The sequence below is a fragment of the Apis laboriosa genome, unplaced genomic scaffold (assembly GCF_014066325.1).
Source record: "Apis laboriosa isolate Shangri-la unplaced genomic scaffold, ASM1406632v1 scaffold78_cov150, whole genome shotgun sequence".
Taxonomy (NCBI): domain Eukaryota; kingdom Metazoa; phylum Arthropoda; class Insecta; order Hymenoptera; family Apidae; genus Apis; species Apis laboriosa.
In genome coordinates, this window is record NW_025224442.1 from 712,952 (window position 1) to 734,222 (window position 21,271).

General features: G+C 21.6%; 2 protein-coding genes across 10 annotated transcripts; both read left to right on the forward strand.

Moving 5' to 3' along the window:
- Window positions 1-117: 117 nt before the first annotated feature.
- Window positions 118-1,903, forward strand: LOC122719405 (dolichyldiphosphatase 1-like). The gene is made up of 5 exons (XM_043945170.1): window positions 118-400; window positions 734-834; window positions 904-1,076; window positions 1,164-1,391; window positions 1,458-1,903. The coding sequence occupies exons 1-5, from the start codon at window positions 289-291 to the stop codon at window positions 1,585-1,587; spliced, it is 744 nt and encodes a 247-aa protein (XP_043801105.1). The 5' UTR covers window positions 118-288; the 3' UTR covers window positions 1,588-1,903.
- Window positions 1,904-3,029: 1,126 nt separating this feature from the next.
- Window positions 3,030-20,304, forward strand: LOC122719397 (inositol hexakisphosphate and diphosphoinositol-pentakisphosphate kinase 2). Of its 9 annotated transcripts, none has more exons than XM_043945150.1 (31): window positions 3,030-3,090; window positions 3,532-3,630; window positions 3,960-4,067; window positions 6,351-6,551; window positions 6,613-6,753; window positions 6,832-6,922; window positions 6,999-7,153; window positions 7,255-7,547; window positions 7,628-7,822; window positions 7,899-7,985; window positions 8,057-8,245; window positions 8,393-8,478; window positions 9,542-9,679; window positions 10,551-10,580; window positions 11,299-11,533; window positions 11,604-11,812; window positions 11,882-12,108; window positions 12,172-12,308; window positions 12,392-12,506; window positions 12,587-12,826; window positions 12,983-13,099; window positions 13,163-13,320; window positions 13,454-13,602; window positions 13,918-13,965; window positions 16,424-16,780; window positions 17,730-17,951; window positions 18,086-18,359; window positions 18,500-18,591; window positions 18,888-18,999; window positions 19,086-19,451; window positions 19,520-20,303. In XM_043945150.1, exons 2-31 carry the CDS (start codon window positions 3,598-3,600, stop codon window positions 19,998-20,000), a joined length of 5,286 nt encoding a protein of 1,761 aa, XP_043801085.1. In that variant the 5' UTR covers window positions 3,030-3,090; window positions 3,532-3,597; the 3' UTR covers window positions 20,001-20,303. The 9 variants fall into 9 exon arrangements, with proteins under 9 accessions (XP_043801085.1, XP_043801087.1, XP_043801088.1 ...); XM_043945152.1 differs by having other exon boundaries at window positions 18,086-18,329; XM_043945153.1 differs by having other exon boundaries at window positions 17,772-17,951.
- The last annotated feature ends 967 nt before the right edge of the window (window positions 20,305-21,271 follow it).

The window sequence follows — 21,271 nt, forward strand, 5'->3', positions numbered from 1 at the left end:
ATTAATTACCTATGTTTAGTTTTTTTATATTATTAATAGATATTTATAGATACAATGAAACACATCAAAGATAATTTATAACATAGTGTATAGATGAATGATATCGAATATGATTGGTCAAATAAATAAATCTTAAAAAAAAATAATAAAAATTATTTTTTTGTCGGATCTCATTGAACTACGTCTGCTTTGAAGTTATTTTGTCAAGTTTCTACCACTATTCTTCGGATTCCATGGTCGTTGCTGCGTGAGTTGTCCGAGCTATGATCACTTCAAAATTTCGATAACATGGCATCGTTGGACGACGACTCATTTTATGATATTAAATCACATTCTATTGATACTATTCAAAAACCAGAATGGGTTCCTTTGTCTCTTACTTTAGTCGAATATCCTCAAGGTAAGTATTTCAAAATTTTTCAATAAAATTTTATTTTTTTTATATTATTATTTAATTTCATAAAAATTTCTTATTACAAATATATTCTTTTTTAGAAAATATCATCTTTTTATTAAATTTTTTATAAGATTTTGCTTATTTTTAAATCAGAATTTTATTTTTTTATTTTTAGTTAAGCATTTTTATTTATATTAAATAATTTATTTTTGCATATGTTTAACGACACTAATTATTTTCAGCTATATATTTAAAAAAAATATAAAATTTGAATTTTTTAAATATTATATGTTTATATCTAAAATTTAATTTATTTAAATTTCTTTTGATTTGCAGGTGATTTATTTGGAAAATTTTTAGCTCTAGTAAGTTTATTACCATTTGCTATTATAGCTGGTTTCATAACATTAATTCTTTTTAGAAGAGATTTACATACAGTAAGTAAAAATTTTCAAATTGATTTAATATATTCTTAATTTCAATATTTAAAATAAATTTTTTTTTAGATTACATTTTTTAGTGGAATTGTAATTAATAAATGTATAAATTTTATATTAAAACATACAATCTGTGAAGCAAGACCAATGAGACATAATGCTATTGAATATGGTATGCCATCAATGCATGCACAATTCATGTGGTTTTTTGCTACATATATAACACTTTTTATATGTATAAGGTAATTTTTATTTTTAAAAAATAGAAAGTAATTATAATATATTGTGATACATATTTTATTATGTTATATCATTATATATATTTTTAGATTGCATCATAATAATAATAGCAGCATTTCAGAAAAATTTTGGAGGATTACTATCATTATTGTTTCTATAATTATTGCTATTTTAATTACATATAGTAGAGTTTATTTATTATACCATAGTAATTCTCAAGTTGTATGGGGTACATTTATAGGTATTATGTTAGGAATAATATGGTTCATAATTACATATATGATTCTTACACCAATTTTTCCTATAATTGTCTCATGGTAAGTTAATATTAGAAAATATTTTAATTTTATGAAAAATAATATTATGTGTTATTATATTTTCAGGCGGATATCAGAATATTTATTATTACGTGACACAACATTAATTCCTAATATTCTTTGGTTTGAATACACAAATATTCGTACAGAAACACGAGCACGTTCAAGAAAATTAGTATCAATGAAATCACAATGACGCCTAATGTCTGGCCAATGGGCTGATAGTAAATAAAATATAAATATTGAAGAAAGTCATCAAATAAACAACTTCAGCCAATTAAAATGTAAAAATTGAAAATTTATTTGGCTTGAAGGAATAATCATAAACAATCAATAGCATTGATTTTCACTAATAATATTTAAATGCATAAGGTATTAGTACAAATTTTGCATATGAATTTTCATATTCATATCATAGAATATGTACATTTTATCAATTGATTTTTTTACATAACTTATTTATGACAATGATCAACATCATTATTTTTTGTTAATTTTTATATTTACATCTATATCATAAAAATAAAATATCTATATGTTTATAAAAAGAATTACATTTATTTTAAATAAAAAAATAAATTTAGTGCAATAAAAAAATGTATAATTAAAAAAATATATAATTTTGTCACTAGATAAAATAAATTTATATGTAATTTATGTTGTAATATATCAATATTTTATCACTAGATAGAATAAATTTGTACACTTCCTTATGTTGAAGTACATCAATAATTAATAAGTAAATCATTATAAATTCAAAATTATTGTATTTTATATTTAATTAAGATTAATATTACGTTTTTTTTTATTATGCATTTTTTGTAATATATATATATATTTAAGTACAATTTTTTATATAGTTTTTATGTACCAAGTATTATATATAGTTCCTTTTTTACTTTTATTATAGTGTGCTTAAATATTACAGTAATTATGCTTAAGTAATAAAACTGTATATTAACTTGATATTTAAAAAATTGTAAATTAAAAGACAAAAAGTCAGCAATTAAACTGAGAATTTAAATTATACATGAAGTCAAAAACTTAATTAAATAACTAAAAATTTTTTAAACATTTAATAATTATTTTAATTGTTGATTTTTAAACAAAGTAATTTTTAGAAAAATGTTAAAAAGTGCTTATATATGTTAACTTTTATATTTAATATAAAAAAAAAAACATTTTAGAATTATATCATTATGTTGCTCAATTAAATCTTGTTATAACAATTATATTATAACAAATACAAAATTTAATATTAAAAATGAATAAAAATTATAATTTTTAAATCAATGCAAAATTATTATAATGTAAATATGCAATAACATTTTATAAATGAATTTTAAATAAATGCACAATACAACAAATTGCTAATTTTTATATTGATTTTTATATTTTATAAATAAATATTTACAAGACATATATTTTTTACCAAGTTAATTTGATTTTATAATAACTAATTATTTTTAATATTTTATTTAAATATTTTATAAAATGTAAAATATCGATTTGTATACTTAACCGGATGGTCGATTTTTGAATGTTACGAGAGATCGAGTTTAAGTTTGACAAGATGTCCGAAAATTGAAGAATACTAATGAAAATTTTTGATTAATTAACTAAAGATTGGATATTATTTATTATTTTTGCTTTCTTGTTCTTAGTCTAAAGTTTTTAAATTGATTTAAATCTGGAATTGGTAAGTTTAATTAAAATCATCAAAGTTATATTGAAAAAAAAAAGAACAAAATAAATTGTAACATATCATCAATCGTAACATTATGTAGAATTAATTCATATTTAGTATTATTTTATGTGTTGAATATATTGATTTATTATGAATTAAATATTAATTATTGTTAAAAATACAAAAATGTATTCGAGGTTACATTATATTTTTTATCATATTTTAATTAAATGCAAGTTATAAATAAGATAAATTTAAATAATAGATAATATAATTAATGTATTAAAATCTATTTCTCTTTCAGTTTGAAATTATACACATATAAATATTATAATAATTATATACATTTGTTTAAATTCTTTTTATATGTTATATATATTTAAAAATAATTATTTGGAAATTTAGCTATAATTGTTAATTTATTAATTTTATTTAATGATTTAATTATTTCAGGATATAGTGGATTTTCTAAATTCAAACCGAAACTGTTTTTCTTTTCTCAATGAAACCTGTTCTGTCATGTCTTACACTGAATTGGAACATGGTTATCAGGTAAATAGAAATATTTTTTGTTTATTTTTATAAAATAATTAATATTATTTTTAATTAATTTATAATTTATAATTTTTTACCAATAATGTCAAAATCTTTTTAAAAAAAACTTTTTCTAATATATAATTATTTGTTATTGATTTTGAATTTATTTTAATTTAATGAAATTAATTTATTTTTAATAAATGAATATAACAAATAATTATAAAAATAAATAATAATCAAATAATCTTATTAATCAATTTAAAATAATAATAAGAACAATAAATAAATTTATTAAGAAAATTATTAGAAATTTAAGTTTCTGACAAGTAATAATTAATTAATAGGGTCTACGGAGTGCTAGTCGACCAATTTTCTATGTAGGGGATTTAAATACTGTGCAATCAACCCTTGTGGGTCCTGTAGCTTCTTCTATATATCGTTCATCAAAAAGAGTAAGTGTTTTTATATTATTTATTAAAAGTAAATCAATTATTTTATTAATAATAAATTAATTAATTAATGTAATTTGTAAAAAACTTATTATTAATGTAAATTTAAGTTTGAATTTATATTTGCATTATTAAAAAAGAGATTCTATAATGTTAAGATTTCATAAAATATATTTTTCATATATGTCTGCAAATAATGTGATTAAAATAGACAATAAAAAATAAGATACATAAGAATAAATATTTCAAGGAAAAAAATACATTATTACATATCATTTTTTTATTTTAAATTACTATATAATAATATACTATATAATAAAGGTTAGAAAATTATTTTAAAAAAAATTATTTTATATAGTTTCATAAAATATTTATATATATATATATATATATATCTTATCTTTTGCAATAGATTTTATATCAAATTATATTTATTAAATAATTTAAATTCAACAATATATAAAAACATATTTCATTAAATGTAATGATATATTTATTTAATCAGTTAACTGCTTTTAAATAACTTGATGACTCATGAATATGCACACTTTAGTTATTCAGTAATCTAAAAATAAATTATGTATGATACTTGTTAAATGTACTTTGTACTTCTAAAGTTACATAAATTTTGTTTTGTGTAATAAATTATTATATTAATTTTATTACTAAATATCCATTAATATAAATATATAAAACAATGTTTAATTTAATGGTATAGATAATAGATTTAATAGTGTTTAATATATGTATAATTATTGTGAATTGAATTAATTAATAACAGAAGTCAACTAACTGAATATATGTATATGATGATATGATAATGTTAATTGTTATTATTAAATATATTAATTGATCTATTTAATGTTAATGTTAATGTAATATACTAGTATACCAATGTAATATACTACAGATTTTTTTAAGGCTATAAATAAAATATATATGAATTCAATTAAATTAAAAAAAAGAATAGTTTATAAATATTTATAAATGTTTAGTATGATAGTAATTCTTAGTATTCTTATTATTCTATATGATATATAACATATATTTAACATATATTTCCATATTATATTAATTTTAATATGAATATGAATTATATTTTTATATTTTAATAATATTATTCATTCATTATTCTTTGCTATCACTATTATATTAATTATTTATGATACTTTGAGTTTATAATGGAAAATATAAATTCTTTGTCATCTACAATTCCTGATGTCTACATTTTTGATTGTGATAATGAAGCAGAACCATATTGGCAAATGATGGTAGAGTTTTTCTCAATTAATTTGTCAGTTATTTCCCATTATTAAATTTAAATATTTTATATAAATTTAAAATTTTAAAAATTATAAAGAAATAATTTTTATATTGTTTTTATTCATTCAAATGTTTATAAAATAATTATAATAATTTTTTATATATTACTTTTTAAGTATTCAATTAATATTGCTGAAATTCTTATCATATAAAATTTACAATTGATAAGAAAAATATTAATATGTGGAAAAATTTTTCTATATATATATTATAATTCTATACTATTATATATATATATTATAATATATATTATAATTCTATACTATATTAGTTATACATTTCAGATTCTTTCTTATTTCTTATTTTTAATCAATTTTTTCTTATTTTTAATCAAATTTTATTTATCTATTCTATTTATTTTTAGTTCAATGCACAGATGATTGTAACAAATTGTAAATAAATAGATAACAAGATATTTAACAACAAGATAATAGATATTTTTTTTTTAATATTCATAATGTTTTTAATAAATGTTCAAATAAAATATTTTTATTTAATGAAATTTATATTTTATTTTATGAAAAATTTAAATATTAAAAAATTTCTATTTGTTTTATAAAATATTATAAAAATTGAAATTAAATAATTTATAATAATTTGTTTTTAATTATTTGCGTAAAATAATATTGTAATGATTGTAAAAATTATATTTATAAAATTTTATATAAAAAATAAATGAAAAAATAATATAATGTATATCATTAAAATATTAATTGATATTTATTTTTATTATAATTATAAAAATAATTTTATGTTTATCTTTAATATTAAAAACATAGATTTGAATATACAATATTGTAATGATTGTCATTAATTTTTTTTTTATTGCTAGATTCTTTTAAATTTTTATAATACTTTTGAAAGAGTATAAAAATTATAGGAATAAACTAGAACAATAAAAATCAATAATAATTATTAGTGAATAAATAATCAAAACTTATTTGTAAATAAATTTTCATTTAGGCCGAACTGTCGGACGGGTGCAGCAATGATGATGGATGCATGGGTGGAAGCGACTTGGAAGGAGAAGGAAAACAAGTTTTGGTTGGAATCTGTGCGATGGCAAAAAAATCTCAAAGTAAACCAATGAAAGAAATTTTAACAAGATTAGAAGAATTTGAATATATTAAAATAATAGTATTTCCTGAAGAAGTTATTTTAAAGGTAATATTAGTAGAAAATAAGAAATATTTTAATTTTTATATAAAAAAATATGAATTTACAGGAGTCTGTAGAAGATTGGCCAATTGTTGATTGTTTAATAAGTTTCCATAGTAAAGGTTTTCCTCTTGATAAAGCTATAAATTATGCTAATCTTAGAAATCCTTTTATCATTAATAATTTACCAATGCAATATGATATTCAAGTATGTAATATGTGATAAGTATTGACAAATATTGTTAACATTAATTTTTTTACATAATATTAATTCTATATTTAATAGGATCGTAGAAGAGTCTATGCTATTTTAGAAAGTGAAGGAATTGAAATTCCAAGATATGCTGTCCTCGATAGGGATTCATCTGATCCAAAACGTATACTATATATATTTTTATGTTTTTACAATTTTATATTGTATAAATAAATGTACAAATAGAAAATTTATTTTAGATCATGAATTGGTGGAATCAGAAGATCATGTAGAAGTCAATGGTGTTACATTTAATAAACCATTTGTAGAAAAACCAGTATCTGCAGAGGATCATAACATTTATATTTATTACCCTACATCTGCAGGTGGTGGCAGTCAAAGATTATTTAGAAAGGTACATAGTAGATTAAATAAAATTAAATTTTTTGTTTATTTGAAAAAATTAAAACTTGAATTCATAAGTTAAAGAAAATAATTTTTTATCTGTTTTTTTAGATTGGAAGTCGTAGTAGTGTATATTCACCAGAATCTAGAGTCCGTAAAACTGGTTCTTACATTTATGAAGATTTCATGCCAACTGATGGTACAGATGTTAAAGTTTATACTGTGGGTCCAGATTATGCTCATGCAGAAGCAAGAAAAAGTCCTGCTTTGGACGGTAAAGTCGAAAGAGATTCAGAGGGGAAAGAAATTCGATATCCAGTTATATTAAGTAATGCTGAAAAATTAATTAGTAGAAAAGTGTGTTTAGCTTTCAAACAAACTGTTTGTGGTTTTGATTTACTTAGGTATATTGAATTTTAATGTATAATAAAATTAAAAGAAATAATTTGATAATTAAATTATATAATATATAATTTTTATTTAGAGCAAATGGCCAGTCATTTGTGTGTGATGTAAATGGGTTTAGTTTTGTAAAAAATTCTAATAAATATTATGATGATTGTGCAAAAATTTTGGGAAATATGATTTTAAGAGAATTGGCACCTACTTTACACATACCATGGAGTGTTCCTTTTCAACTGGATGATCCACCTATTGTACCTACTACATTTGGAAAGATGTAATTCAATTTTATATCAATGTTTTTTAATTATTTTTCTATATTAAGATTACATTAATGTTTTTATATACTATAGGATGGAATTACGATGCGTAGTTGCTATTATAAGACATGGAGATCGAACGCCGAAACAAAAGATGAAAGTAGAAGTTCGTCATCCAAAGTAGGTATATGTTTTAAAAATATATTACATACAATTAAAGCATAATATTTCATTTATTTTATTTGATATAGATTTTTTGAGATATTTGCAAAATATGACGGTTATAAACATGGTCATATCAAATTAAAAAGACCTAAGCAATTGCAAGAAATATTGGATACTGCACGTAGTTTATTAGCTGAAATACAACATCGTGCAGCTGGACCAGAATTAGAAGAAAAACAAGGAAAATTAGAGCAATTGAAAAGTGTTTTAGAAATGTAAATATAATATATAAATAATATATAAATAATATATATATATATATAATATTTATTATAGAAAGATATATAAGTAGATTAAATAAAATAAAATTTTTTATTATTTGAAGTTTTTTGAAATAATTATATATATAAATTATTTTTTAGGTATGGCCATTTCTCAGGAATAAATCGCAAAGTGCAAATGAAATATCAGCCAAGAGGACGACCCAGAGGAAGTTCATCAGATGATGGTATTGAATATAAAATGTATTTAAGAGATATATAGAATATTTTAGAAATATATAGTTAAACTTTCCAATACTTTCAAATATCTTTACTTTATCTATATTTTCATATCTTACATTTTTTAAATTTGAAAAAAAGTCATAAACTTCAGAAATTTTTTTTTTTTAAGATAAAATTTTTTTGTTTATGGTAAATCGTTGAAATGTTTAAAATATACTTAAAAAAAATGCTAAAAATAATTTCTTTCTACAATAATATTTGATTATATTGCAAAATTTTTATTGAAAACTTCTTAAAAAATTTCTGATATTTCAAATTTTATCATAATTTAATTTTTTAATGTTATCAAATTATCATATTATAATATTATTATTATTGTAAACTAAATATCTATAAATAATTTAAAATATTTATATAAGTTTAACCAGATTATTAATATATGTAATGAAATATGGAACAATTTCTTATTGTTTTCGTTTTTAGAATAGTAATGCAATATATGTATTGTTGCAAAAAGAAATTAAAGCAATTTTTTTATATAAATGTTTCTATAATACTTTGTCATAAATAAAATATAGTATATAAATATAGTATAAAATATCTCGAAATTTTTCTTTTAAAAGGTTTATTCAAGAAAGAATATTTAATGAATTGATTATTGGTGTGGATTTTTATAGCATGTTATATGATTTTTATAGATGTTTTTTCTATTAGAAAAATATTAATTTTAATTATATTAATGCAATTGTATTAATTATATAATTGTATAATCTGAAAAAATTAATCTTTTCCGTAATTTTCTATAAAGTTCTTCTATTCTTCTATTCTTTCTATAAAGTTCAACTATTGTATTAGAATGATTTTTCAGTTTATCATTATTTTATATATAATATAATTATGTTATTTTTTCAGAGAGTGAATATTTTTCGAAAAAAAATAATTTTCAGATCTATATTTAAATGATTTCTTTTTTTTATTTTTAAGACGAATAAAATATGATAAGTAATTTGGTTATTCATTTTTATTTCAATTATGTAAGTAATATTATTATAATCTTATTTTTGTTAGATCGACTTGGAGAACCATCTCTTGTATTGATATTGAAATGGGGTGGAGAATTAACACCAGCTGGTCGTATTCAGGCGGAGGAATTAGGAAGAATATTTCGTTGCATGTATCCTGGTGGTCAAGGTAGACACCTTAGTGGTTCGTATCTTATATTCATACGCATCATGCTCATTCTTAAATTATAATAATATAATATAATAAGATTGTTTGTTCAATAAGTTTTATATATTGGTTGAATTTCGGCTGATCTTATCATTTTCAACTGCTCAAAATTAATCATAAGGTGTTGTAGATAATAAGAACGAATTCAACGTTTTATGAAAAATTTTTTATTTTATCAAATTAATCTATAATAGCAAATACATATATACATATATTTTTTTTTCTTTTTAATATGAAAAAAGATTTTATAAGAAACAAAAAACTTTTTTAAATGATCATAATATTTTTACTCTTTTCAATCTTATTCATAATCCATTATTTTTCTTGAATACATTAATTAATTATTAAATAAAATATTATTAAAGAAAAATTATTAATTTCATTAATAATTAATATGAAGTAATTAATATGAATTCTGTTTTAAAAACTGTGCTTATATATTTTGGAAAAAAATAAAGGAAATATTTTAACTTTATAAATACACAAATAATCTAATATTTAAAAAAAACTATTTTAAGAAAAAAAAATAATTACTAATAGATAAAATAATATATAAAAATTTATTACATTTACTTTATCTGCAATACCTAATATAAATTAATTGAAATAGAATTTATATGTATTTAAATAGTTGGATATATTTAATTTATTTAATGTATTTATTTAATAGAATATAAAATTTATTATTATTATTCTATTTAAAAACAAAAATACAATATATACTAAATTTTAAACTTTTAATTCAATTTTTGATGATTTAATTTTGATTGAAGAATAATAAATATCTTATATTTTTATAAAAATTTTTGATTCATAGATAATTTCATATATTCAAATATTATTTCAGAGGAAGACTCAGAGATGTTACCAAATCACGGTAACTTTTTATTTTGAATCAATGCTTTTTTGTAGTTATGTAGATAGTTATAGATACATGGAAATAGTAATATCATTCTAAAGTAATAATATGTTTTTGTCAAGTAATTTTTATTATTTACAAATTGATAATGATAGCTCAAAAAGTATCAAAAGATAAGATAAAAAAATGCTATTTCTATGTTAATTCAATATATATTTTACTTTATTGCATTGAAATGCTTTATTGTTCAAGCTAGTTGCTTTTTATCTATTTTTTGGCCTTAAATGTTTATCAAATCTATCTTTTTTTCCAATAAGTTTTTTCATTCATGCAGTTACCATATCTAATATACACACACGCGCGCACGCGCACACATTGTATATACATATTACAAATTTATATATATTGTTACAATTTTTATTATAAACAATTTTATGTTTTTATTTTATAAATATTATTTTTGTAATTGTAATAATTATTTAAAAAAGTATTAAAAAAAAATAAAACATGGATAATGTTTAACATCTGAAAAAATCATATTTGTACATTTAATTAAAATTATTTATATGCAAATAAATTGATAAATTGATTAATGATTAATGTAAAAATTAATGATTTTTATAATTGTTTTAACAAAACATAAATCACTCAATAAAATCATATTTTATGTTTATTGAAAATGAAAGATTTTATTTTTATTACATTTTTCTGAAATATTATTATTAAATATATGTAGGTGATTATGCTGGAGCACAAGGTTTAGGATTGCTCAGACTTCATTCAACATTTCGACATGATTTGAAGATTTATGCAAGTGACGAAGGAAGAGTTCAAATGACTGCTGCAGCTTTTGCAAAAGGTTTACTCGCATTGGAAGGTGAATTAACACCTATATTAGTACAAATGGTAAAAAGTGCTAATACCAATGGCTTGTTGGACAATGATTGTGACAGTAGTAAATATCAGAATATGTATGTAAGATAACCTACGTAAGTATTATTACAAAAATTTTAAATAAATTCTAACTATAAATTTTTATAGGGTAAAAACACGATTACATGAATTATTACAACAAGATCGAGAATTTACGCATGAAGATAGAGAACAGATAAATCCTGGTAATGCATTGAGTATCAATGCAGCAATGGATTTTGTTAAAAATCCTGTCCGTTGTTGTCAACATGTTCATACTTTGATTCAGAAGCTAATGGATATCGTGCGTATTAAAAAAGATGATCCTAAAACTAAAGGTATGATTTCATATATAATTGTCATTATAAAATTATATTTATTTATACTTATTTATTCAACATATTTAGATGCAATTCTTTATCATGGTGAAACTTGGGAATTAATGGGTCGTCGATGGGGGAAAATTGAAAAAGATTTTTGTACTAAAAATAAGAGATTTGATATATCAAAAATTCCAGATATTTATGATTGTATAAAATATGATTTACAACATAACAACCATACATTACAATTTGAACATGCAGAAGAATTATATATTTATTCTAAATATTTGGCAGATATTGTAATACCACAGGTGAAAATTTCAATATTTTTTATTTTTCAAAAAAAGAAGAAATTTAATTTTAAGTTTTTATAGGAATATGGATTAACAGTACAAGAGAAGCTCACTATAGGTCAAGGTATTTGTACTCCACTTTTAAAAAAAATAAGAGCAGATTTGCAGAGAAATATCGAGGAATCCGGAGAAGAAACAGTCAATAGGCTTAATCCAAGGTAAAATTAAGTTTTTATAATAATGTATATATATAATTTATAATATATTATAAATAAAATATAATATTTTTTATATGTTTTAGATATTCCCATGGTGTTTCTAGTCCTGGTCGACATGTACGCACGCGACTTTATTTTACAAGTGAAAGCCACGTGCATTCTCTGCTCACTGTTCTGCGTTATGGCGGTTTACTTGATGTATATATCTATAATTATTTTATATAATTATTTTATATAATATATATATAAAAATATATTAATTAATTTAAATTATATAGGTTATGAAAGATGAACAATGGCGTCGAGCTATGGAGTACGTTAGCATGGTTTCTGAATTAAATTATATGTCTCAAATTGTGGTTATGTTATATGAAGATCCAACTAAAGATCCCAGTAGTGAAGAACGTTTTCATGTTGAATTACATTTCAGTCCTGGTGTAAATTGTTGTGTGCAAAAAAATTTACCACCAGGGCCAGGTTTTAGACCTCATTCACGCAATGAAAGTAGTCATAATGTAGTAAGTAAATTTTAACACTTTTATTTCATGTGATTATAAAAATAGTTTTAAAGAATTTTATAAAATTATTTTATAGAATATTTTATAGAATAGTTTTATAGAATTAGAATACAGGACTATAAATATTTTTATAAACAGGAATATAAATATTTTTAGGGTGAAAGTGGTGGTTCTGCTCAAGATACCATTTCACAGTGTAGCACTCGAATAGAAGAAGAAGATGTAGAATTGGGAATTTTAGAAGATGATTTTATGAATCCACCACTGCAATCTGTATGTATAAATATCTTCAATTAAAATTATAAATAAGTATAATATTTTTTATATGATACTTAGGAAACACCTCCATCAACAATGGAGACAGACACTGTAGATGCAATAATAGATAGTCCAACAACTAGTAAAGCAATTGATATGATGGATTTGCATCCTAATATGATGGATGAACCATTTGATAGTGGCTTTTTACAGAGCTCTGCACCAATTCCAATAAGGTATATAAATTTAATGAATTTTTTTTTCATAAATTTTTAATGAAGTTTGGATCAAATAAATATTTTTTATATAAAATATTTGTCACGTCATTTTTTTTTTTTTATAATTAGAACTATTTTTTATAATATTTAGTGCTAGAACTGTAGCTGGTCACGAAGCAGCAAGACTTGGTAGTCAATTAGCTGCAAGTCAACGTCAACGACGTGATACAGAAAGAGGAACAATAGTTGAACCACGTGCTCGCAGTTATGATCATCAAAGACAAGATAAACCTGAAAAAGGTAATATATTACTTTACAATTACTTATATTACTTAATATTTTAAGATTAATGTATATATTTTATTTATAATAACAAATCTATTCTAATATTTTTTTAATTATGCATGACAGTGATATTTAATAAAAAAAGAAATGTGAATAGTAATATTATAAAATTAATAATTTAGCAATATAAATTACAATACAAAATAAACAGTATTATATTGTAAAAACATTATATATTATTAGTAACATTTTACTTCTTGAATATTTGATTAACATGAATACTCAGATTTCATTAGAAAATCTGGTGTTTTTTGTGCCTTTTTTTTATAGCTGCGGACAAGCTGCAGTATCAGAGCTTGGACGCTGTAAACAAAGAAGGTATGTCAGTTTTTATTATAATTTCAGTAAATTATAATATATTGTTTTATCATAGGTAATCATTATAGAATTTTTATTTGAACTTTTGACATTTTATATCATCGTGATAATAAAAATTTATAATCTTTTTTTCTTTTTATTAATTTATTTTTATAAAAAAAGATTTAATTATTTAGTTGATTATTAAAATTATTCTATGCTTTTGAGATAGTAATTTTTGTAGTTGCTGACTACTGTAACTTGCATTTTTTATTTTTTCTATGAAATATAAGAATATAATTTTTTTTTCATAATTATTTTATTATCAATAGTTATATTTATATATAATATTTTATTATCAATGTACCCATTTATCATAGATACTTTTCAATATCATATCTAATCCTTAATTTTATATATTTTAATCCTTAATATTATTTTTTATATCAATATTACATATTTCTGTAATTTAGTGACTTTTCTCAATTTTAATTATTTTAAAATTGATTCTAATTTTTTTTTAAAGTTTTATTTTATCACTAAAGAAATAAAAAAAATCGATCAGAAGATTTTTAAATATAATTAAATGCTATAAATAAAGATTTCTTTAAATTCGAGAAAAAACATATCGATAACTTAATTTATGATAATTTTTATTTTATTGCAAGATCATTAATTATATTTTTTCCAATCTTCGTCTAATTTGTTTTTTTAATAATAAAATAAAGCTTTTAAAAAAAATTAAATGATTAAAATTAAGAAAAATCATTAAATTGCAAAATTACCTTATATATTTATCAATTTTTTTTGTATTTATTTAGTTCTGTATATAATATAATAGAACGTATAAGTTTATTATTGTTCTAAATATTATAATATTATAAAATTCTTATCAATTTAAATTTTAATTTAATAGATAGATATCCAATTAAAATCATATTGCACAAAAAAAGAAAAAAAAATTAATGTTATTGAATAACTAATATATTAAATAACTAATAATAAAATTAACAAAGAGATACAACATTAGATGGAAATAGGAAAATTCAGTTGAAATAACTCTTTGCTCAGCGATAGTTGTGCGCGTGGAAGCCAACTAATTTATATGGACGACTGTTTGGATTACACATTGACAATTATTAGTGTAATTCATTCAGCCGTCATCCTAATTCCTTTATTCCTAAATCATTATTCCATTAAAATTTGCAGTTGATTAGTGCTTAGTTATTTTCTAAAATCATATCACAGCTTTTTTTTCATATCTTCATATCTATTAGTGTTTTACAATTATATTTAATTTTAATTTTTTTTATGATTTTCAATTGAATTTATTATTTTTTTTTATTGTTTATATTACACTTTTAAAAGTGTAATATAAACAGTATAAAAACTAAAAAAAAAAAAAAAAATAGAAATATTGATCTTATATAAATATAGTACTTATATAATATATGAATATAAAATATGAATAGAAATTTCATATAAATTTCTTTTAAAAGAAAGAATTTTATTTTAATTTTAATTTTTTTTATATAGAAACAATAAATAAAAAAAATAGTTTTTTTTATTTAATATGATAATCTTTTATTAAAATTTTATTTTTTACACATTATCAAAATACTAGTTTATTATTAATTTAGAAATTCTAAGCACAATTTAATTTATTTGAAAAAATTGAAATATAAATGTTATAAATTAAATAATAAATAAGTGAAATAATTATCATTAAATTTTTTATTTTTAATCATCATCATCATCGTATAAAATCATAATAATATTAAATTATTAATAAAATTCATAAATTTTAATTGTTGTCTAGTTGGCTTACTGGTTGCATGGCTATCGTGTGCCATGGGTGTATAACACTAACCAAATTTATGTCTTCTAAGCGCAAATAAGTTGAAGTATATGTCGTTCTGTTCCAGTGTATTTTTTTCAGTTATTTTCTCTTTATTCCTCCGTTGGTAACGAATCTTTTCATTAAAAACGTCGTCTGCAACGTCGAATTCTCATAATATAATTAATCATCTTTGATTCTAAGTTTATAGATTATTATTATAAAAAAAATATTTAAAAAATTGTTGAATGTTTAAATGTTTATTCTATACTGTTCTTTTATAAAACATTCAATTTTAAAAATTATTTTTAAAATCTATTATTCTTAAAGTTATACTATCTATTTTTAAGAATCTTAAATATTTCAATGAATTTTTTTATTATATAGCAATAATAAAATCTCAGTAAGTTTTAATTTTATTACCGACGACGTGACTAAAGGTTCTTGCCAATATTATTTTGATTTCGATGGTGATGGGTTTATTATTTAATCATCTGTTTCTTTTCTTTTCTTTTCTTTCCTTCCTTTGTACCTAATCCTGCTGTTACATTGTCATCATTCGTTCATTTTAATTGCACCGTTCTCTCTTTTATATCATCGAATTTTATCATTGAAATTATGCATGCAATATATATAATACAGAAAAGCATGTAACAGAGCAATGGCATTTAGAAAGATCTGGTCAGGTTTCGCTAAACGTGCCAGTGCAAAAATTGCTGAGTCTACCGCATTCCTTCAGTTCACCGGAGTTTCCAGTTCCTTCAATAGAAACATCCATTCTGAACTCAACACCTTTGGTGACTTTGCATACATCTCCTCTGATTTCACCGAACAGCCGGATCTCTGACGTAACAAATATCATGTTTCCGGTCCCTACGATTCGTTCTTCAAATCTCGATGCTAATGCTAAACAGCGCGATGATTTTAATCCACGTTTCCAAAATAAGAAATATGGACGTTCTCATTCAGAGATGATTCTTCCTGGGATTGAGCGTAGCGGTGAGTTAATCGATTCTTCGAAACTGCCATCAAGTAATTCGTGGCTAAAATCTCTTTTCTTGTTATCTTTGCATGAAAATCCCAAAAACAATGACATCCACATCGGGGCAAATTACAGTAGAAAAACGTTTTCGTTTTTTGTTACTTTACATCCAAATGTTTTTGTTATAACTGTAATATTTCGGAGCTGATCCTGAAGAGCAAAGATCTTCTACTTGTTGAACATTTTAACTTTGATGTTTATTTCGCATCCTCGCTCTCGCATAAGTTTTTTAATTATTCCTGTTATTTAAATCTGCAAAAAAATATAGATTCCAATTATATTCTCTGTAATATCTCTTTTGATAATAATTGTAGAAATTTTAAAGAAATCTTCCAATTAAATCATCCTAATTTTTCTTTTGTTTGTTTGAAAGATAGAAAGATAGTTTGTTTTGAAGATATTTCCAAAGTTCCTTGAAAGACAATCTTTTTATTCAAAGTTAACATCATTCTTCCGTGAACACGCATTATTTAAAGGGCGATGATCACAGTGAATCAATACCATTCAAAAAGAAAGAGAAATGGAAGTTTAACAAAAATGTAACGCGACGAACATTCAATGGTGGCAGTGTAATAGCTAAGAATACACATATCGCAATTAAAAAGTTATTCTGTCTTAATTTGAGGTATGATGTTTTTTTCTCGTATCGATCGGAATTTATTCAAATAATTATGGTGAAAGACTCAATTGTTCAAAAATATATAAATGTTGGTCTTATGAATCTCCAATGGCACAGAGACCTGGTATATGTACCAGATTATAATAGTATGCTTTATCATATGTTCCCAAAGCACAATAATAATGTTCACAATGACCACGATATTCCTCGCAAGTATAACCATTGTTCCAAGAATCCATGTGAACCATTTTCCCGACTCCAGCCTCAACGATCCTTCTCATCTCCAGACACACGACCTTCGATCATTCAACCTGACCCTACCTGCACAGCAAGGCGCCACCGTCACAGTATCTCCGGACAGATGAGTTATTTCAAGCTGTTGGGCTACAACGTCAACAAGAAGTTGACTGGATCAGCGAACAGTTTATTCAGCACAGCTGTTATTAGTGGATCTTCTAGTGCTCCAAATCTTAAGGATATGGTGCCTCCTCATGCTTCTGCAGTTGCAGGTGAATCTTAGCTTTTTCTTTTTCTTTTTTTTTTAATTTTACTTGATTTTAAAATTAGTATTTTTATTATAATATATACATTATTAAAATATATAATAATATTTTTATTCATAATTTAATTTTATATTCATTAGCAATAGAAGGTTTTGGTGGTGTACCACCAATAAGACCTTTGGAAACTCTTCATAATGCATTGTCATTGCGTCAGTTGGATTCCTTTCTGGAAATGATGACCAGTGCTCCTTTGTTTCGAACACCTGCTTCTTCGCCTCCAAAATATTCTTCTCCTGGTGGATCAACGCATGAGTCAGTTAATCAAAATCTCAATATTGGAGGAATCAATCGCGAGTACCACTCTTCCGACTTGGAAGCTGTCAGGTACCGTAAGAAATTAAGTAAACCATCATTGTGAGTATTAAGTTTTTTTCTTTTCTTTTTTCTTATTCATCATATTAATAAAAAATGATTTTTTCTAGAATTTAATTTTTTTTTTATTCTTTTTCCAATTACATATATTATAAAGATAGAATGATTGATTTTCTTCTTAGATATATTGCACCAACTCCAATACAGTATAAATCTTCTAATGATGGAGAACCTTGTGATATAAGAAATCAGTTATCACCAACCAGTCCTAATAGTAAGTATTGTATACAAAGTAATTATTAGTTAGAAGTAATTAAAGTTAGAATTCTCAAAAATAATAATAATTCTGATTGTAATAATATAAAAATTTAGCATTCTCTGCCAGAAATATGTTCTTTGATGTTGCTATAATTTTATTATATTATTATATTGTAATATTTTATTTAATTTTCAATTTAATAATAAATTAATTTGTTAATAAACAATTATTTAAATAATGTATTTAATGTATTTAAATGTATTGAATATTATAAATATTATAAATATTAAATTTAGTATTGAATGATTTAGGTACTGGATGGAGTAGCGAACCACAATCATTTCTCTCTTCTGAACCTTCATCTCCTGCACCAACTTCAACAGGAGAGTGCAGTATGTCTATAAGTCTAATCAGTAATGATGGGTAATTAAAATTTAATTACTAATAAATTTAATTCATTAAAAAAAATGAGTAATACATGAAAAATGAATTTATTTTTATGTTTATAGAGCACAATCATTTAATACAGGTCATAAATATCCTACAACTCCTTGTCTTGATGTGGATTTCAATGAATTTTGTATAAATATAGATCAAGAACATAGAGAAAGTCGTGGTAGCGTATCCTATACTGATTATTATAGTAATGAAGATGGACAAATACGAAACTGTGGTTTTGGAGTAGGTTTCACTAGTAATTTAGAAAAAATCATGCGTACTGATAATCTTCCTATTGATAATATGGATGATGATGAAGATCATACAATAACTTTAAAACAAACTGAAGAACAAAGAAAACAAGATGTCAAACAAATATTTGAACAGAAAGAAAATTTAAATATAAAATCTAGTAGTGGTTATAAAAAAATTGGAAGGTAAATATTTTGTTAAAAACGATATTTTTTTTATGATTTTAAATTATTTTAATTGCATTTTCTCTTAGATTTCTCGTCGAAAGCATGGAAATATCAGATGAAGATGTCAGAATTAAAGAAATAGATAATATAGACAAGATAAAATCGTCTGTGTTTCAAAAAACTGAATCTTCTAATGCTGAAAAAGTACAAAAGAACAGAGATAGCAATGAAGCTGTATATGAACAGAAAAAGTCTCATTCTTTCAACAGTTGTAAAAGAAAAAATTTTTCTCGATCTCAAAGTGTTTCTATGCCAAAAACTTCAACACAAAAATCTGAGACAAATTATAGTTACAAGTGTACATCAAAATTAAATTCTCTTTCAAACATGTCAGATAAGGACTTAGAAAATTGGAAGCAAAGCATGATGGAATCAAAAGATCCTTTTTCAATAGAAATGAAATCTGAAGAACCAATTCTGACATTGGCTAGCAGTATAACAAGTAGCTCTAGTGTGACAATAGGCTTTAATGTTCAAGATGAAAAAAAAGAAAAATTTGATCCTTGAGAATATCTCTTTTAAGAAATTATCAGAATTTATTTGTCAAATCAGTTTCTATAATAAGAAAAATAAGTTATTATATATAATATTAAAATATAAACATAATTAAATATTATAAAGGAATCAAACAAATCAAAATTTATATTATTTGATCTAAATATTAAATATGTAAATGAAAGGAAAAATATTTTGCATTTTTTAACAAAATTATCTTTAATATACTTTACTTTTATAATATTTTACCTTTTGTTAAGATTGTTATTTCTAATAATTAAGACATATAATATGATGACATTGCAAACATTAAAAATTTTTTTTCAATATAGAAATATTCAATATCATTTAAAAAGAAAAAATATTCAAAACTACTTATTAAGAGAAAATATCAAACTTAAAACAATGTTATATATAATAATATTTTCTCATGTTCAATAGTGTACTTATAAAGACTTTATGTATACTAAATTATTTTTAAGTTTCATGACATTTCTATGTATTAGTATAATAATACTATTGTAGATAATATATATGCAATGTTAAAATGTAAAACAAGTTAGAATTTAAAAGAAAAATGTTTTTTTATTAAAAATCTCTCAAAAAGTTTATTTGAAAAATATATATTGAAATTTTAATTTTTTATATGTTACAAGATTTTTTATTAATCAGATATGAAACAAAAATTACATAAGCTTCTTATGACTTGACAAATTTAAAATATATCTAATTTGTTAAATTGATACGAAAAAAAGATTTAAAAGTTTTTTTCATATTATATACATAGAAGTATTATTTTTTTTCAATATTTAAAAAATATATATCATATAAATAATGACATATATTTTTTATTAAATTATTTTTTTAATTGCAAAAATAAGTACTATAGTAATATGAATATACTATTTAAATTTTAATATTAATTTTTATTTAATTTTAAGGAGATGTAAAATGAACATTATTGGAAAATATGAATGTATAAAGATCATGGATTATAATATTAACTCAAATTACATTAATTAAAACAATAATTGTTTTATAATAAAATATTTATTTTAAAAATTGATGTAAATATTTTATAGACCATATAATAAATAGAGGAAATATTTTGTGATGAATAATTTTAGAATGCTTCTTGTTAAAAAATTATAGAAAAGTTATATAAATATATAACTGGTTTATATTAATCTAAATATGCAAGATGCTATTTGAATCAAATTTATTATGTTCCTGATTGTTTTTATCATTATTTTATTTTATCAATAAAATCATTATATGTAGGT

Bases quoted from the DNA above. Each gene is read 5' to 3' on its own strand.
- LOC122719405 (XM_043945170.1), top strand. From the start codon at position 289: ATGGCATCGTTGGACGACGACTCATTTTATGATATTAAATCACATTCT. The intron at 401-733 runs GTAAGTATTTCA...TTTGATTTGCAG, and splicing joins TTTAGTCGAATATCCTCAAG to GTGATTTATTTGGAAAATTT. The intron at 1,077-1,163 runs GTAATTTTTATT...ATATATTTTTAG, and splicing joins ACACTTTTTATATGTATAAG to ATTGCATCATAATAATAATA.
- LOC122719397 (XM_043945150.1), top strand. From the start codon at position 3,598: ATGTCTTACACTGAATTGGAACATGGTTATCAG. The intron at 7,823-7,898 runs GTAATTCAATTT...TATATACTATAG, and splicing joins CCTACTACATTTGGAAAGAT to GATGGAATTACGATGCGTAG. The intron at 18,360-18,499 runs GTGAGTATTAAG...TTTTCTTCTTAG, and splicing joins AAATTAAGTAAACCATCATT to ATATATTGCACCAACTCCAA.